Raw genomic sequence first — 18381 nt, 5'->3', positions numbered from 1 at the left:
GACAAAGCTAAGACCCTTGCCATCCCATGGTAGGTTCGCCCCTATTTTGAAGCACGGGACTCTATCCAATTTCACTGTAAATCAAAACATCTTCTACCAAGGCATCCTAAAAACACAAATAATTTATACGCATTCATATGAAATCTAAACTACCAACCATACAGAAATCGTGGAGCCTTGCGTTCAAAAATGGCTAAAAAGAAAATCACCGTGTTATGGCATGGTGAAACGAAGAATAAACTTTTTTTTAAGTAAATTTCACAAAACTACAAATACTTTGATCAAATTATCACAGAACTACAGATTTAACAATAAATTTAACATAAAACTATAGGTTTAAGGCTAATTATCATAAAACTACAAATTTAATAAAAAATTATCATAAAATTATAGATTTTGCGGTTTAAATTCTTAGCACTAATGTTATGTTGGACTTATAAGTGTTCAAGTTTTGTGACTAAATTATCATTAAATATGTAGTTTGTGATACTTTTGTTACTAAATCTATACTTTTATGATATTCCACTTAATTAATCTATAGTTTTATGGTAAATTTAGTATTAAATATATAGTTTTATGATACATCACATTAAGAGTACCGATAGTTTTGCGAAATTTACTAAACTTTTTTCTGAGATAGAAGGAAGCACAACGATTGGGCCACGTGGAGGCAGGAGAGGAGGGGCCCATGTCGAGGTAGCAGCAAAGGTGGCCCAGAAGAGCCAAACCGAACGGTCTAAACTCAAAAGGCGTCGTCTCCCTCCATCCTCCACCTACGCTTAATTCTAAATTTCTAATTCCCCACAGAATTAGGGCACAAAAATCAAATCAAATCAAACCAAGAGCAGAGGCGACGCGAGGAGAGAGAAGGCGAGCTCGTCTCGTCTCGTCTCGCGCCATTAATGCGAGGGGGAGTCGGTGGATGGATGGATCCAGCCAGCCTCAATTGCCACTGCGGCCATGGCCAGCTTCACAGTACAACCTCCATAAATCCCCCACCACCTCCGCTCCTCCGCTGCAACCACCACCACCACCACCACCTGCTGCTGCGGGGAGGAGGAGGAGGCGGAGATGTGGGCGGCGGAGGCGGCGTTCGCGAGGTCGGGGTCGTGGAGGGAGGAGGAGGACGAGCAGGAGGCGCTGCGGTGGGCGGCGCTGCAGCGGCTGCCGACGGTGGCGCGCGCGAGGAGGGGCCTGCTCAGGTCGCCCGCGCCGGGGGAGGAGCGGGTCCAGGGCGACGACGCGCTCTGCGAGGTCGACGTCGCGGGCCTCTCCCCCGGCGACCGCACCGCCCTCGTCGATCGCCTCCTCGCCGACTCCGGCGACGTTGAGGACTTCTTCCGCCGCATCCGCTCCCGCTTCGACGCGTCAGTACCACACTGCTCTCTCTCTCTCTCCCCCTGCCTCTCTGCTCGCGTGGAAGCTTCTAGAAGCGCAACACTCGACACTGACATGTGGGGCCCAACTGGTACGCACGCACACCGGGGGAAGCTTCTAGAAGCGCTTTGCTCGCCGCGTTCTTCTGTGGGCGAAGTACTCGGTTTCCAAAAACGCAGGGAAGCTTTGCGGCCGGGAGCGGCTGACACATGGGCCCCACATGCCAGTCTTGCGTTTTGTTCGCTTGCTAGTTCAGATCCTACTCTAAAGCTATCGTTCTGATGAAATGCCTAGATCATGCGGGGAAGGCTACAATTGGAACGCAGTGATTTTACAAAAAAAAATTGCTGTAATTTTACGAAACAATTTCAGCTACGGCTTGTAGGATCTGTAAATCGCTCGTCTCCTCTGGTTGGTTTGGATTTTGGTGTAGAATTTTGTTTGTATGCTTGTAGTGTTGGTAAACTTGCTCATGGGCTGATCTGAAGCATCTGTGCTGCTCTCCATTTTTTTTTATTTTTGTTGGTTGCAGAGTGCAGATAGAGTTCCCCAAGATCGAAGTGAGGTACGAGGATCTGACAGTGGACGCATACGTGCATGTCGGGAGCAGGGCGCTGCCAACCATCCCAAACTTCATTTGCAACATGACAGAGGTTGGACCAATCCACCACTGGAATTTCCCCTCCTTTGTCTCAGCTCTGCAGCAATGATCTACTAGCTGTTTTGAACAGTAGCATGATTTTTAACCACATTAGTTTTTTTTTTTTTTTACTCTGGGTAAAATTGTTGTGTAAAAAGCTGTAAATAGTGGGTTCACAAATGAGCTCTAGATGTGCTTATTTGCTGTTTTTATTTTTCTGAAAGGCATTTCTGAGGCATTTGAGGATCTATCGAGGGGGAAGAGTGAAGTTGCCGATATTGGATGATGTTAGTGGGATCATTCGTCCATCAAGGTACACCACATGCAGAACATTTTTTGTTTCCTGCTGGATCAAATTGTACGACCTTGTAAAATTTGACACTTGGTTCTTGCTGCAGAATGACACTGCTATTGGGCCCTCCAAGTTCAGGAAAGACAACCTTGCTTTTAGCCCTTGCCGGACGGCTTGGCCCTGGACTAAAGGTGTGCCTTATCACATCAATCCGTCTTCTTTTCTTCGATTCTCGCCGCTCAAAGATGATGAGCAAATCTCTTCTATATGTATACAATCAACCAACTCTGCATCTATCACCTGCTGACAAGAGTACTAGTGTCTCAAATAGCATGAAAATGGTTTTCTGGTCAAACGCTCATCCTTCTCATTTCAGAAATACTATCGAAAAATAAATACTACTTCAGTGCTATAGGCCTGTGCTTATTCTGATCAGTGCAAGAAGCCTTTTAACCATGCGGCATTATTCAGGACTATACATTTTTACTGACTACCAACACCCAATGGATTGCAGGTGTCTGGAAATATCACTTACAACGGCCATCATCTGAATGAATTTGTGCCCCAGAGAACATCTGCTTATGTCAGTCAGCAAGACTGGCATGCCTCAGAGATGACGGTCAGAGAAACCTTAGAGTTTGCTGGGCGCTGTCAGGGTGTTGGAATAAAGTATGGTAGGTCATTTCACCACAATGTCCTTGGTGTTGTTCCTTACCTCCTTGGTAGTTTGCGCTTTGATGTTAATCAATATGTAGATATGCTCGTTGAACTCTTGAGGAGAGAAAAGAATGAAGGTATAAAACCCGATGAGGACCTTGATGTGTTCATGAAGGTAGATCACATCCAGCTTTATTTGGACACACACTACCTGTTTTGTTGGTGATTGTCTCATGACACTGTTTGTACTTAATTTTTCAGGCATTGGCTCTTGAGGGGAAGCAGACAAGCCTTGTCGCAGAATATATAATGAAGGTATATGGTGTATCCCTTTCAGCTGCTATTATTATCTACTTTGGAGTCTCAAGTGTTTGCTTCTTTGAGTGAACTGCACAAATATTTTCGAGCAAATTTCACGATGCATAATGAAAACCCCCATGTTTTGGGGGCAAAATGTTTCAAGGAACCCCAGATTTTTATAAAATATTCATTTGCATAATAATATATGGTATTTTTAGTTATATTCACATATATAATGGGCACAAAATGTATATTCTTCTTCCTCACTTCCGCTCTCCATGATTGCACAAACTCAACACAAACACAGTGCTCACTGTTAATGACAGATTAACCAGTTACATAAACACAAAATGGTTTATACTTTCGATAATTGACATGTGTTGGAAGTGCGGCTAATATGTATATATCACATACTATTTTTTACAATTATTATGCATGGGGTTCCTTGAGACAAATTGCAATACATGGGGTTTGGGTTACGCATGTCCTATAAAACCTAGGGTTTTGTGAAATTTACTCAATATTTTCATCAAGCTGTTTAACCAAATGGCTCACTTAATTCCCATCCATTCAAGACAATTTTCAATTTTCCCTACAATGTTATTTTGGCTTATCATTTTTACAGCATCAACATGATCTACCTTTGAATCATTTGGTTCTGGCAAGATTTCTGAATTGCTAATTTTTATCTAGCCAAGATTTTAGGGCTGGACATTTGTGCGGACACAATTGTTGGTGATGAAATGATCAAAGGAATCTCTGGGGGACAAAAGAAGCGCCTGACAACAGGTTGTTGCATGATAATTTAATCTCCTTCATATTATTGGTGCTGATGGTTGAAGAAATTGGGCAATTGCAAGTTGTATGGATTACATGCTTATTCTGGTTTGCAGCTGTGCTCATATATGTTGCTCTTGCAGGTGAGCTGTTAGTTGGTTCTGCTCGTGTGCTGTTCATGGATGAGATATCTACTGGACTTGACAGTGCAACCACATATCAGATTATCAAGTATTTAAGGCATTCTACTCATGCTCTTGACGGCACTACAATCATATCCTTGTTGCAACCAGCTCCAGAAACTTACGAACTATTTGACGATGTCATCCTCATATCTGAAGGGCAAATTGTATATCAGGGACCACGTGAATATGCTGTTGATTTTTTTGCCGGTATGGGATTCAGATGTCCTGAAAGAAAAAACGTCGCTGACTTCTTGCAAGAAGTATGCAGTTGTAATCTGTGTTTGTGATATTATGTTAACTGGACTGTTCTTGCATATAGTTATTTACATTTTCTGTGTTGCAGGTTTTGTCCAAGAAAGACCAGCAACAATATTGGTGCCACTATGATTATCCTTACCAGTATGTCTCTGTATCAAAATTTGCTGAAGCCTTTAAAACATTTGTTATTGGCAAGAGGCTGCACGATGAGTTAGCAGTTCCATACAATAGACATCGCAATCATCCCGCAGCTCTTTCAACATCAAATTATGGTGTAAGGAGGCTTGAGCTTCTAAAGTCCAACTTTCAATGGCAGCATCTGCTGATGAAAAGGAATTCGTTCATCTATGTCTTCAAATTCATTCAGGTATTTTCAATTTCGAGATGCATCCAGCAGAGTAGCAGTTTGATGTCTCAAATAAATACTGTCACAAGGAAATGTAACATTGTCTACCAGTTAAAATATAAAGCACACGTATAATAAAGTCGCTAAACCTTGCTAAGAATAAAAAAAACTAAGACTGTAAATGCCCTGTTAACTCATTTTACAATTTCACTGCTTTATAAGTTTAGCACACTGCAATGATCAATGTGCAGTTGTCACAAATGCTTGCAATTTTTCCCTACTTGGCACACGAGAGTTATCTTAGCGTGCATAAAATGTTATAGCCTAGTAAGTTTTCCCTACGTGGTGCGTGAAAATCATCCTAGTGTGTTTATGTTATTGTGACATCATGCTCAGAATCTTGGTCACAACTCACAAGTTTGGTCAACATGTACTTTTACATCTTGGTGTTTTTACTGGATTGCTGTAAACTTGACTGGATGGCATATAATCCGTCCAGTCACAAAAGGATCTCGTTGTGGAGTTTCCATAGTCAAAAAGATAGATCTTGGCTATATCATTTTTCACATGTCCAAAACCTTCATTTTAAACTATGATTGGTCAAGATTAACTTGTGTTGACTTCAAATTTCCTAATGGCACTCTTCTGTTTTCAGTTAAACTTCACCTAAGTTTTATTTTCAATCATTTGAGGGTTTTTTTTAACATAATCTTTATGTTGCAGCTTTTACTTGTTGCCCTCATCACAATGACAGTGTTTTTCCGATCAACAATGCACCGTGACTCAGTTGATGATGGGATTATTTATCTTGGAGCCCTCTATTTTGCAATAGTGATGATTCTATTTAATGGCTTTACTGAAGTCTCACTCTTGGTCACGAAGCTTCCAATTCTTTACAAGCACAGGGATTTGCACTTCTACCCTCCATGGGCTTACACACTTCCGTCTTGGCTCTTGAGCATTCCAACCTCGCTTATTGAATCAGGAATGTGGGTACTAGTAACATATTATGTGGTTGGCTATGATCCCCAATTTACAAGGTAATCGTTAAGTTCTGTTCATTTGCTCTCTGGTCCGATGTTCAGAGATTTTTTTCCCTATCTGAAGATTGATCTTAATTTATCATCTGCAGATGTCTTGGACAATTTCTCTTGCTCTTTTTTCTACACCAAACATCTTTGGCTCTTTTCCGGGTCATGGCATCTTTGGGTCGGAACATGATAGTCGCTAACACCTTTGGATCGTTTGCTTTGTTGGTTGTTATGATCCTTGGAGGATTCATTATAACCAAAGGTTAAGCTTCTTGAGTCGACTCAGTATTAGCACTTGAGACTTGAGAGCATCTTTCAAGATCTTACATCTGACATGCTGCTACCTGTTCTTGAATATCTAACAGAGAGCATACCAGCCTGGTGGATTTGGGGTTATTGGATATCTCCTATGATGTATGCACAAAATGCTATTTCTGTAAATGAATTCCTTGGCCATTCTTGGAGCCAGGTAATACCTGATTTAAACCCCTTCTTGAGGTTGGTAGCAAAGGCACATTGTGGCAGCAATCTGTTAGCTTAGTTTGGTGTATGAAAAATACTTGCATAATATGGAACATCGTAATTGCTTAAAATTATATTAAATTTCTTTGTATGAACCTAACGAGATATTTTTTTATTCAGAAAAACTTTTATTAGCCTTATATAGGAATATTTGCTTCTATACTAACTGTAGCTTTGAAAAATGGCAGCAATTTGCAAACCAGAACATCACATTAGGGGAGGCAATACTCACTGGATATGGATTATTCAAGGAGAAATACTGGTTCTGGATTGGGGTTGGAGCATTGTTTGGTTATGCAATTGTTTTGAACTTCTTATTCACATTGTTCTTGACTCTTCTCAACCGTAAGTTTGTGCTAACTTCATGGACCCAGACAACTTAGAACTGCAATCAAACTAGTTTCTCATTCTCACAACTGGTGCTCCTTCACAGCTATTGGGAATATACAAGCTGTTGTGTCCAAAGATGATATTCAGCATAGGGCTCCTAGGAGGAAGAATGGCAAATTAGCCCTAGAGCTAAGATCTTACCTGCACTCAGCTTCATTGAATGGTAATGCTAGATAATGAATCCCTGTACTTACATCACAATTCATTTTTACCCTTTTACTAAGTCTTCATATTAACTGTGTTCCAGGGCATAATCTCAAGGACCAGAAGGGCATGGTGTTACCATTTCAACCCCTTTCTATGTGCTTTAAGAACATCAACTACTACGTTGATGTACCAGCGGTATGTCAGGGGGAGGCCGGTTTATATGGCTGAAATTTCTTTTAAAAATCTATGTATATTGATTCATAATCAAGTTTTGCCTAGCAGGAATTGAAAAGTCAAGGTATAGTAGAAGACCGCCTACAGTTGCTTATTGATGTCACTGGAGCATTTAGGCCAGGGATACTAACAGCACTTGTTGGAGTAAGTGGAGCTGGCAAAACCACCCTCATGGATGTTTTAGCTGGCCGGAAAACTGGAGGACTAATAGAAGGAAGCATCACTATATCTGGGTATCCTAAAAACCAAGAGACTTTCACTAGGATCTCTGGTTATTGTGAACAAAATGATGTGCATTCACCTTGCTTGACTGTAATTGAGTCATTGCTGTACTCTGCATGCCTCCGATTGCCTTCTCATGTTGATGTGAACACTCGAAGGGTAAAGTCTTGGCTGGGCTGCAGTGCTATGTTTATTGTACAAGACATCACTATTTTTGTCATTCTGATCCCTGATGGTTCATTTCATAGGTTTTTGTTGAAGAGGTGATGGAACTTGTTGAGCTAAATGCATTAAGTGGTGCTCTTGTTGGCCTACCAGGAGTGAATGGTCTGTCAACTGAACAACGCAAGAGGTTGACGATAGCTGTGGAGCTTGTGGCAAATCCTTCAATCGTGTTCATGGATGAACCTACATCAGGATTGGATGCTAGGTCAGCAGCTATTGTGATGAGAACCGTACGGAATATTGTTAATACAGGACGGACAATTGTGTGCACCATCCATCAGCCAAGCATCGACATATTCGAGTCATTTGATGAGGTTAATTTCTTTACAAAACCTAGTAGTCAATTTATGCATGCATGACAAGCAATAGTTCAAAAGTCATTATTTTGAGCTATCCTTTTCGTGACATATTAACAAGTTGAGCACAGATTTTGATATTTTTTCGAAGCAACAGTACAGATTTTAATAATCGTTCATAATTTGATGTTAATCAGTTTTCTTATCAATGATGGATGTGAACAGAAACTAGTCCCTTTTACACTTGATCTGTTGAACTTTCATTGTGCTACTTAGGGAAACCGCGAAATTTTCTTATACAAGTATGTACTAACATTTAACCAGCACCCTTTCCTAACTCATTCATATGCTGGTCAGCTTTTGTTCATGAAGCGTGGGGGGCAACTTATATATGCTGGTCCCTTGGGCTCGAAATCACGCAATCTGGTCGAGTTTTTTGAGGTACAATCCGCACAATGTGTTTCCTCAGTGATGATAGCTTATACAAGTTTCTCTGTCCTTACACTTTGTGTTCGCGAAAAAACTGTCCTTACACTTTCAAGTTTGTAAACAGGCAATTCCAGGAGTTCCTAAAATCAGGGATGGCTATAATCCTGCTGCATGGATGTTGGAAGTCACAAGTACTCAAATGGAGCAAATTCTTGGAGTGGATTTTGCTGAATACTACCGGCAGTCAAAATTATTTCAGTAAACACAACGACCCTTTTCACCTCTATAAATCTTGGTCTCTTTTTCCTTAAACATGTTTATGTTATGGCATTCCAGGCAGACCCAAGAAATGGTTGATATCCTGAGCAGACCAAGAAGAGAATCAAAAGAACTTACTTTTGCCACCAAGTATTCCCAACCATTCTTTGCTCAATATGCTGCTTGCTTATGGAAGCAGAACCTGTCGTACTGGAGAAATCCTCAATACACTGCGGTCCGATTCTTCTACACCGTCATCATTTCCTTGATGTTCGGGACAATCTGCTGGAAATTTGGGTCTCGAAGGTATGTCCACTGATGATTCTGTCTCCACTTTTCTTCCTGTACTTGGCTGGCCTTATAGCGAACATGTGGCTTTGTTTGACAGGGAGACCCAACATGACATATTCAATGCCATGGGTGCCATGTACGCAGCAGTACTCTTCATAGGAATCACTAACGCCACCTCTGTTCAACCTGTGATTTCCATCGAAAGATTTGTCTCGTACAGAGAGAGGGCAGCTGGGATGTACTCGGCACTGCCTTTTGCATTCTCCCTGGTAATTTTCCCTGTCAAAAACTCCTGTCATCTCATCATGTTTTGATGCTCGTAGTAGTACCATAATAAGGCTAACAATCGAACTGTTCTTCGGCATGCAGGTTACAGTGGAGTTCCCTTACATTCTTGTGCAGTCACTTATCTACGGCACGATTTTCTACAGCTTGGGCTCGTTCGAGTGGACAGCAGTGAAGTTCTTGTGGTACCTGTTCTTCATGTACTTCACCTTGCTGTACTTCACTTTCTATGGCATGATGACAACGGCGATCACTCCCAACCACACTGTTGCGCCTATTATTGCTGCTCCATTCTACACGCTGTGGAATCTCTTCTGTGGGTTCATGATCCCAAGAAAGGTACGGAAGGAACAGGAACCCCATGCATAATTTGCACCTAACGTCCTCTAATTGTACTGGACCCATGATCTGTTTTCCCCATAATCTATATTCCAGTGCACATTATCCATATCTTTATTTTTTTTGTCACATTAGCATATATAGCTATGGAAATAGTGTTTCCAATCCATAAGGCCAGTTCCAGTGCACATTATCCATATCTTTATTTTTTTTTGTCACATTAACATATATAGCTATGGAAATAGTGTTTCCAATGCATATTATTTATTACTGGGGCCAAAAATGAATTATCTCCCTTCGCAAATTTCATCAGAAATTCTTAGAGGAGATATCTATTTTCCTGGTTTGAATATATATGCAATGTCTCATCCGAGACACTCTTTTTTCTTTATAATTTCTTAGCACATCATCTAAAATGCTGCTATGTTGCATAGTAGTTTTTAGTTTCTATTAACATTGTACTATAATGGAGCATGAGTGCCCTGATATACCAGTGCCCCTAATAATTTCACCAAACCCACCAGTAACTTTTTTTGTCCTACAGTGACCACTTGTCATGTACTAGAACCACTTTAGCAATTGGGAAGCAATAATGGTTTGTTTAAATTAGGACGTGATTAAAGTGGCTAATGATTAATGGGCTTAAACATAATGCAGAGGATTCCTGCGTGGTGGAGGTGGTATTACTGGGCCAACCCGGTGTCATGGACCCTGTACGGCCTGCTAACCTCCCAGTTCGGCGACCTGGATCAGCCGCTGCTGCTCGCCGACGGCATCACCACCACCACTGCCGTCGACTTCCTCCGGGACCACTTCGGCTTCCGCCACGACTTCCTCGGCGTCGTCGCCGGCATGGTCGCCGGCTTCTGCGTGCTCTTCGCCGTCGTCTTCGCCCTGGCCATCAAGTACCTCAACTTCCAGAGAAGATGAGACGACGACGAGCGAGAAGCGAGCTATAGGGAGCACGACGTACACCACCATTAATTCTCTGGCCAGCTATAGCGCTCAAATGTGTACTGCAACTACTATGCATGCATCAATCCATTTCGTTTCTTCAGAACTGCACGCGTCTCTTCTCTCTGTCGTCACGATGAATTCCTCCCGGTCACGGGAGATGCTGGAGCTAGCAGAGATCAGAGACCAGCAGAAAAAAGGAGACAAGTGTATAGCTAAGCTACCTGTTGCAAGCCTGTTTGGCAGATCTCCAACAACTAGATCTAACTCGGAGCTAAAGTGAAGCTGTGGAACAGCCGAAACCTTGCCTCATTCTAATTTTTTCAGATTATTTTAGCCCGTTTGAGCCCGTTTGAGCTGAAACTGTTTGGTTGGATAGAGTTGGAGCGGGAGCTCTATCAAACAGGCAAGTGCTCCTTGATTGGCTTGATCGTTGTACTGCGTACGTAGTGGCTGGTGCGGCAGCAGTGCAATATTCGGCGAGCATTTTGCAACAGCCACGGTGAGCCAATGGGAGGTCGACACCTGCAAGCCTTTTGACTGCTGCAACCGGCGTCCTCCATGGGGGTACTCTTTTGGAAGTAGCAGCAGCAGCAGCAGCTAGCTATAGCAGATTCTGCGTCCCCTGGCCTCTGCTGCTGCTGCCTCCGAGGACTGCAAAACAACAACCTAGCTAGAGCAGCAACTACTACTAACAAGAAAGAAAGAAAAAAAAAAGAAAAGGAAAAGGAAAGGCATGAGGAGTACTGTACTGAGTACTAACCATTTGGTGATCGATCGATGGTGCGTGGCGATGAGAGATGGAGAAGAAACGGGATTGATTGATGGATTGAAGATCTAACACCTTCAAAAGGGGGGCAGTAGGGGCATCTTCTACCTGCATCGCAGGTACGCAACAACACATGCATGGATCGATCCACTCGTCCCAGCTTTTTATTACTACCATCTTTCCTTCCTTTTTTTTTCCTTTAGAGCAAGGATCCTACTATTAACTCATCTTAAAGCCAACATATATAATAGATTAGCTATAAGATTGGCTATAATTTTCTTCTCATCTCTCTATCTCTCACTTATATATTTAATGCATTTGTCTTGGAGCTAGTGATAAGCTAGCTCTTGCATGAGAGCCAACATCCTTAATTTTTCGCTACTTCTCTCCTCCACCTAAGCTTGTAGTAGGCTTATAGCTCACTATTATACTTGCTCTTAGTGAGTGTTTGGCAAATGGGAAAGGGAAATGATTTCCCACCCATCTTTAAATCCTAACCATTCATTCTCCCTCTTCCATTTAATCATAACCCTTTATTCATTTCCCAATCCCAATCGCACTTCCTATTTTCCATTATCCAAACACATCCTTATATCTTCTACTTCTCGAGAGGAATATATATGCAGCTACTAGCTATAGCTAGGCATTCGTGTCCGGACGTATAGGAAGGTATTCCCAGCATCATTCATCCGTGCCGTGTGCAGCATACTGTTTTCTTAAGCCCAAACCACCAATAGCGTTTCACGATGATCGATCAATTTTTTTATATATTGATGACAGTTTGTAATAAAGAAACAAGCAACGAATCGATCAAATTTTACAGAATCGATCAAATTTTACATATGTTAATGGCAGTTCGTAAATGGTAACGGTCGAGCTGTCTCCACCAGTGTGTATACATATACATACGTACAGTGGTGGAGGCAGCTTGATCTGCCGCTACTGTGTATACAAATACATTTGGTTTGTCCTCTCTGTATACATACGTATATCTTGCGTACTCCTAATTCTAAGCGTATATCCAGATTCATATCTATAATAGAGTTACGTGTGTCAAGATTCACATTGGATTAACTTTTTTAGATTAATATTTTTTTAAGATGGAGGGAGTACACTGGAAGTGAGATTGAGAGAGCGATCAGCCAGTGGAGTGAGTAGCTATAGCTGAGCTTGAGTGTAGCTTAGCTGGGGGTGACGCGACTGTTGCTGGGACACGTGGCGTGCCTTGGTTGGATCCATAGGCTGTGCACCTGATAGGAAAGTCGACTGTTATACCTTGTTTTTGTAATGGCCTATCTTCTTTAAAAAGCCGAAAGATAAGGATTTCTAAAAACTTTTGCGTATGATCAATCGCCTGCATGCGCCCTGACTCTTCTGACGTAGGCTATGGTTTAAGCCAAGCTATAACCAGAAGCCGGCCGGTCAATGTACGTAACGGTCATGGGTCAATATGTGCAGCTAAGCTAGCTATCTCAATCGATCGTCGAGTTATTCATATCGTTTGTAGTACTTTTCTTCGTTGCTATCTAGAATAAAATTTAATCCATATTAAAATAACAAATCTAGATAAAAATAAATATATATTTATTTGTTGTTGTAGGATAAATCAAATCCTCAGTAATATTTTAGAACAGAAATAATAGTAGGATGGTATATCATGGTTTGGCTCCATTGATCTCTACGATCCGTATATCTCGAATTCGTTTACTCACTTCATTCTAAAATAAGTTAACTCTTACATATAAGTAAGTATAAAATATATATACGTGGTTATATTCCTAAATTAATTTATTTTGAAGCGGAAGAAATAGTAGCTCAATAATTGCAATGGTCGATTCATACCATTCCTAGCTACCTATGTATACACGTTGATTCTGATCGATTGGGCGACGATGGATTACACATGCAGCTAGTGTGTGTCGTATATACTTATAGTATACTATATGTACTATCTTCGTTTTCAATAGATGTTGTTATTGACTTTAATATATTGTTTGATCGCTTATTTTATTGAAAAAAATATAAAGATATTATTTTTTATGACTTGTTTTCGTTATTAAAGAAGTATTTTTGAATGTATGCATCAATTTTAAAATCTGACAAGTGGTACACCAAATTTAAGGATATCATCTATTTAAAAAAGGAGAGGGTATATACGTATATGCAACTTGGGGTAGGCTGAGAAAGATCAACATCGAGACCGAAAAGACCGTAGTTTTTTCTGTTTATGTTTAGCGTTTGACCGTCCGCTTTATTTGAAATTCTTTTATGATTAGTATTTTTATTGTTATTAGATAATAAAACATAAATAATACTTTATGTGTGACTAATTGTTTTCTAAATTTTTTCATAAATTTTTTAAATAAGACGTACGGTCAAACGTTAGACACAAAAACCTACTACACATAAGACGGAGGTAGTGCTACGTACTTTTTCTTTTTAAACAGCATATACTTATATATGAACGTACTTGCTCAGTTATTGGACGTATCTGGCAGGCAGGATGCAGGTATACATATACTATACTACTAGTAGTAACAAATAATTAACACATCGAAGTTGTCTCATCACGTCAAATATATGAAGAGGGGGGTCGTCACGCCAGGCGATGCTAGAGTCCACGGGAGTTGAATTTGTCTGTCCGATTCCTGGAGCTTTCCAGATTGAATCGGGTGTTGTTTAACCTGCAGTCTAGGCCGGGTCAATCTAGGTCTTTGGTGCAATCCTTTATACCAGAACTTAGGGTTTGGTCTTGACCTCGGTGTAGATCGATTCGCTTTGGTGTCTGCTGCGTCGTCTGCAGTCGGGGAAGTCCAGCATATAGATCAGATTGGTTCTTGGCAATGGCATCCCATGAAGATCCGCGCGATCGTCATCGTGATGAAGGTGGTGCAACAGCCGATGAGGAACCGATTGAAGATCAGGGCGGGGCTTCGGAGGAGGAAGACGATGAAGATGCAATTGTGGTAGACTTTGATGAGGCTAAAAAGCATATTGATACACAGTATGTGGCCATTGGGAATTTCTTCTCAAGGAGGACTTTCAGCGCAAAGGGACTGTTTGAAGCCATGCAAAAGGCATGGGGCTTGAGACAAGGCATGGAGTACAAACGCCTACATGATAACCAATTTCTACTAGAATTCCAATCTGCAGGGGATTTCAGGTTTGCGACTGGAGGTGGTCCTTGGATCTATCAAGGGGATGCTTTCCTGATCACGGAGTATGATGGCAAGTCTAGACCTTCGGATGTGAAACTGAACTCGCTACCAGTTTGGGTGAGAATTTACGATCTACCCATGTCTATGATGACTGAAACAATGGGTAAATTGATTGGTGCAAGGCTGGGTGAGGTTCGTAAGGTGGCGGTGGATGATCAGGGAAGAGCATGGGATGATTTTATGAGAGTTCGGGCGGAGCACCCTGTGGATAAACCACTGACGCGTTGGCTGAAACTAAAAGACAAGGAGTCATCTTCGGTGGTTCAGAGGTATGATGTCAAGTATGAGAGGATCCCTCTGTTTTGCTTTTACTGTGGCCACATTGGTCACATGGAGAGGGAATGTGATTTACCCTCGGATAAGCAAACGGTGAGGTTTGGCCTTAATCTCAGGGCGTCACCTTATAAGCAGTTTGAACATCATAGCTGGGCTCTGCCTGGTAAAGTTGACAACAACGCAAAGAGAAATCTATGGTTCCTAGGTGAGAACCAGTCCAAGCCAGCTCCTGTGGGAAGCCGAAATAAAGATGGCCCATCAGGCAAGGAAGATAGGAAGAAGAACTCGCCAGAGGAAAATGCTCCAGTAAAGGAAAATTTTGCTAACCGGGATGAGATAGAGGCAGAGATCCCTACGGTGCAGGAAGAGTTGAAGGGTTTAAATGCTAGGAACCTAGGAAAATCCAGGGAGGATGGTGAGGTCAGGAAGCTAGCTGAACAGTGGGAGCATATGGGAAAAACTCAAGAAGATTAGCCTACCTTCCATGCAGCTTCACAGCAAACTAAGGAGGGACAAATAAGGAGTGAGACTGCAGGGGAGACTTGGGTGTCTGGCAAAGATTCAATCAATCAGTACGAACAGCTTGATGAAGGTGCTGGGAATGGCCGTGAGGAGGTGGACGAACATGTTCCACCCCTATCAGCGATCCATGAAGATATCTCTCTTATAAACCAGCTTAGAGAGGAGGAACTTGGTGAGGGACAGAAGGAAAATATCGATGATGGGGGAAAACTTGTGCTAGGAAAGAGGAGTATGGATAAATCTCTCCTTGGCCTAGGATATGATGGACCTTCGTTTGATGTTCTAGTTGAAGGTGATAGTAAGAGGAGTAAGAGTTTGTCTTTATCGACAGCAAAGTCGATCCACCTGACGGGCATTCCAAAGGAAGCCCGTCAGGAGCAATGAATATTTTAAGCTAGAACTGCCGAGGATCAGGGCGGCCTCGGACAGTTCAAGATCTCATTTGCCTAGTGCAAACACACAAGCCCAAGCTGGTTTTTTTTGTCTGAAACACGTCAAAATACAGAAAGAGTGTGTGGCTTAAAATGGAGATTGGGGGCTGCGGAATTGTGTAGCAGTGCCTGGAGAAGGAACGGGGAGGGGGGGGGGGGGTGGACTAGCCCTCTTTTGGGATGACAAAGTACAAGTGGATCTTCTATCCTACAACTTCAGATATATTGATGTGCTCATTAAGGACGAAAGCTTCCCTGTGCAATGGCGATGCACCTTTGTGTATGGTGAGCCCAAAGCTAGCGAAAGGCATAACATGTGGACTCTTCTTCGTCGCATCAAATCAAATTCTGCTGCTCCATGGTGCTTAGTGGGCGACTTTAATGAAGCTATGTGGCAGTTTGAGCATTTTTCTGACCACAAGAGAAGGGAGAAGCAGATTATGGATTTTCGGGAAGTCTTGTCGCACTGCGATGTGTTTGATTTAGGTTTCACGGGTGCCCCCTGGACTTTTGATAACAAGCAAAAAGGAAGGAATAATGTGCGAGTTCGGCTGGATCGTGCAGTAGCAAGCCAGAGTTGGTCTTCTCTCTTTCCTGCTGCAGAAGTGGTTCACCTTACTGTGTCCAGTTCTGATCACAGTCCTATTCTTCTCCAAGCCTCCCGAGTGGATCGCATCAAGAAAGGGGATCGGTGTCTGCGGTATGAAATTATGTGGGAGAGGGATGAGCACCTGACAGATGAGATTAAATCTGCTTGGCAACTACAGGGACATATATCAGACTTAGGCTCAGTGGCAAGCCGCTTAAAGTCTGTGATGGGAGCACTGCAGACTTGGAACCGTGATAAATTTGGTTCAATTAGCAAAGATATTAAAGAAACAAGGAATCGATTGGTAGAGCTTCAGATGGCAGGCAGGTGTGCTAGTGATCAAGACTATCTCGATATATCCAGGAAGCTGGATACTCTTGTATAGGGAGGAAATGCAATGGCTTCAGAGATCAAGAATCTCTTGGTTGAAGGAAGGTGACCGAAACACATCCTTTTTTCATAGGAAAGCGGCTTGGCGCCACAAGAAAAACAAGATTAATAGGCTGTAGAGAAGTGATGGAACCTGGTGTGATAAGAGGGAGGAGATGGAAGATATGACATCAAATTTCTTCAAAGAGCTTTACACTAATAACCCTTCTGTCGAGCCAGAACCATTACTTGATTTGGTACAACCTAGAGTCACGTCGGAGATGAATGAGCTGCTTTGTAAAGAATTCTCTGATGACGAAATTTCAAATGCTTTGTTCCAGATGGGTCCGTTAAAAGCGCCGGGGCCAGATGGTTTTCCGGCAAGGTTCTTTCAGAAGAATTGGGATGTATTGAAACGGGACATTATTGCGGCTGTTAAGCTGTTCTTTGAACAGAGAAGAATGCCACAAGGTGTAAATGACACTGCCATTGTGTTAATTCCGAAAAAGAAAGAGCCAAAGGATTTGAAAGATTACAGACCAATAAGCCTTTGTAATGTGATTTAGTGATTGCTAAGTGTTTGGTGAATAGGATGCGGCCGTTACTTCAGGATGTTATCGCGCCAGCACAAAGCGCCTTCATTCCCGGCCGGATGATCACTGACAATGCTCTCATAGCTTTTGAGTGCTTCCATGCCATCAATCGGTGTAAATTGGCTGAGTCTCAATTCTGTGCTTACAAGTTGGACCTTACAAAGGCGTATGATAGGGTGGATTGGAGATACCTGGAGGGAGCTCTTCTTCAGGTTGGTTTTTGTTCTCAATGGGTTCAGCTATTGATGACATGTGTTACCTCTGTTAGCTATGCTGTTCGCTTCAACGGATCCATGCTTGAATCCTTCAAACCGACTAGAGGCCTCCGACAGGGTGATCCCCTATCGCCCTATTTGTTCCTCTTTGTGGCAGACGGTTTATCAACGGCGCTGAGTGAAGCTGAAAGATCAGGATGGTTACAACCTCTGAAAGTCTGCAGGAGAGCCCCTGGAATTTCCCATCTCTTGTTTGCAGATGATAGCCTGTTGTTCTTTAAATCAAATATGGAACAGACTAATGTGGTTAAGAGTGCTCTTACTTTGTATGAGCAAAGCACAGGCCAACTCCTGAGCCCGGCCAAATGTTCTTTGATGTTTGGAAAGCATTGTGGGGATGCTCTGCAGTCTGACATCAGATCCCTTTTGCATGTTCAACACACTTCCTTTGAAGATAAATATTTTGGTCTGCCTACTCCGATGGGTAGACTGAAGGCAGGAAGATACCAATCTTTGAAGGAGAGATTTGAGAAAAGATTAACGGATTGGAATGAGAAATACCTCTCTATGGGAGGGAAGGAAGTTTTAATTAAATCAGTCCTACAGGCCATTCCGACCTATGTGATGAGTGTGTTTAAGCTTCCAGCAGGGCTCTGTGAGGAATATATGCAGCTGATCCGGAAATTTTGGTGGGGAGAAGACCGTCAGAAAAGGAAAGTCCATTGGATCTCGTGGCAGCAACTGATTAAACCCAAAGGACAAGGGGGAATTGGTTTCAGGGACTTAAAGCTTTTTAACCAGACTCTGCTAGCTTGGCAAGCATGGCGGCTGATCTAGTTTCTCAACAGTTTATGTGCTCAAATTTTAAAGGCAAAATATTACCCCAATGGGGACTTGTGTGATACTACTTTCCTTGTTGACTCTTCAGAAACTTGGAAGGGGGT

At 42.2% G+C, this 18381-nt stretch overlaps 1 protein-coding gene across 1 annotated transcript; it reads left to right on the top strand.

Moving 5' to 3' along the window:
• The first annotated feature begins 882 nt into the window (after positions 1-882).
• Positions 883-10561, top strand: LOC127773925 (ABC transporter G family member 31). The gene is made up of 24 exons (XM_052300174.1): positions 883-1367; positions 1910-2030; positions 2242-2330; positions 2416-2500; positions 2824-2983; positions 3065-3141; positions 3228-3281; positions 3965-4055; positions 4187-4488; positions 4572-4853; positions 5556-5872; positions 5965-6125; positions 6229-6332; positions 6574-6730; positions 6819-6938; positions 7023-7117; positions 7205-7537; positions 7627-7917; positions 8257-8340; positions 8453-8586; positions 8665-8892; positions 8975-9146; positions 9247-9501; positions 10159-10561. The coding sequence occupies exons 1-24, from the start codon at positions 1072-1074 to the stop codon at positions 10429-10431; spliced, it is 4281 nt and encodes a 1426-aa protein (XP_052156134.1). The 5' UTR covers positions 883-1071; the 3' UTR covers positions 10432-10561.
• The last annotated feature ends 7820 nt before the right edge of the window (positions 10562-18381 follow it).

Source organism: Oryza glaberrima, chromosome 1, assembly GCF_000147395.1.
Source record: "Oryza glaberrima chromosome 1, OglaRS2, whole genome shotgun sequence".
Lineage (NCBI taxonomy): Eukaryota > Viridiplantae > Streptophyta > Magnoliopsida > Poales > Poaceae > Oryza > Oryza glaberrima.
Note: the sequence above shows the minus strand (reverse complement) of the source record. Positions and strands in the feature narration are given on the sequence as shown.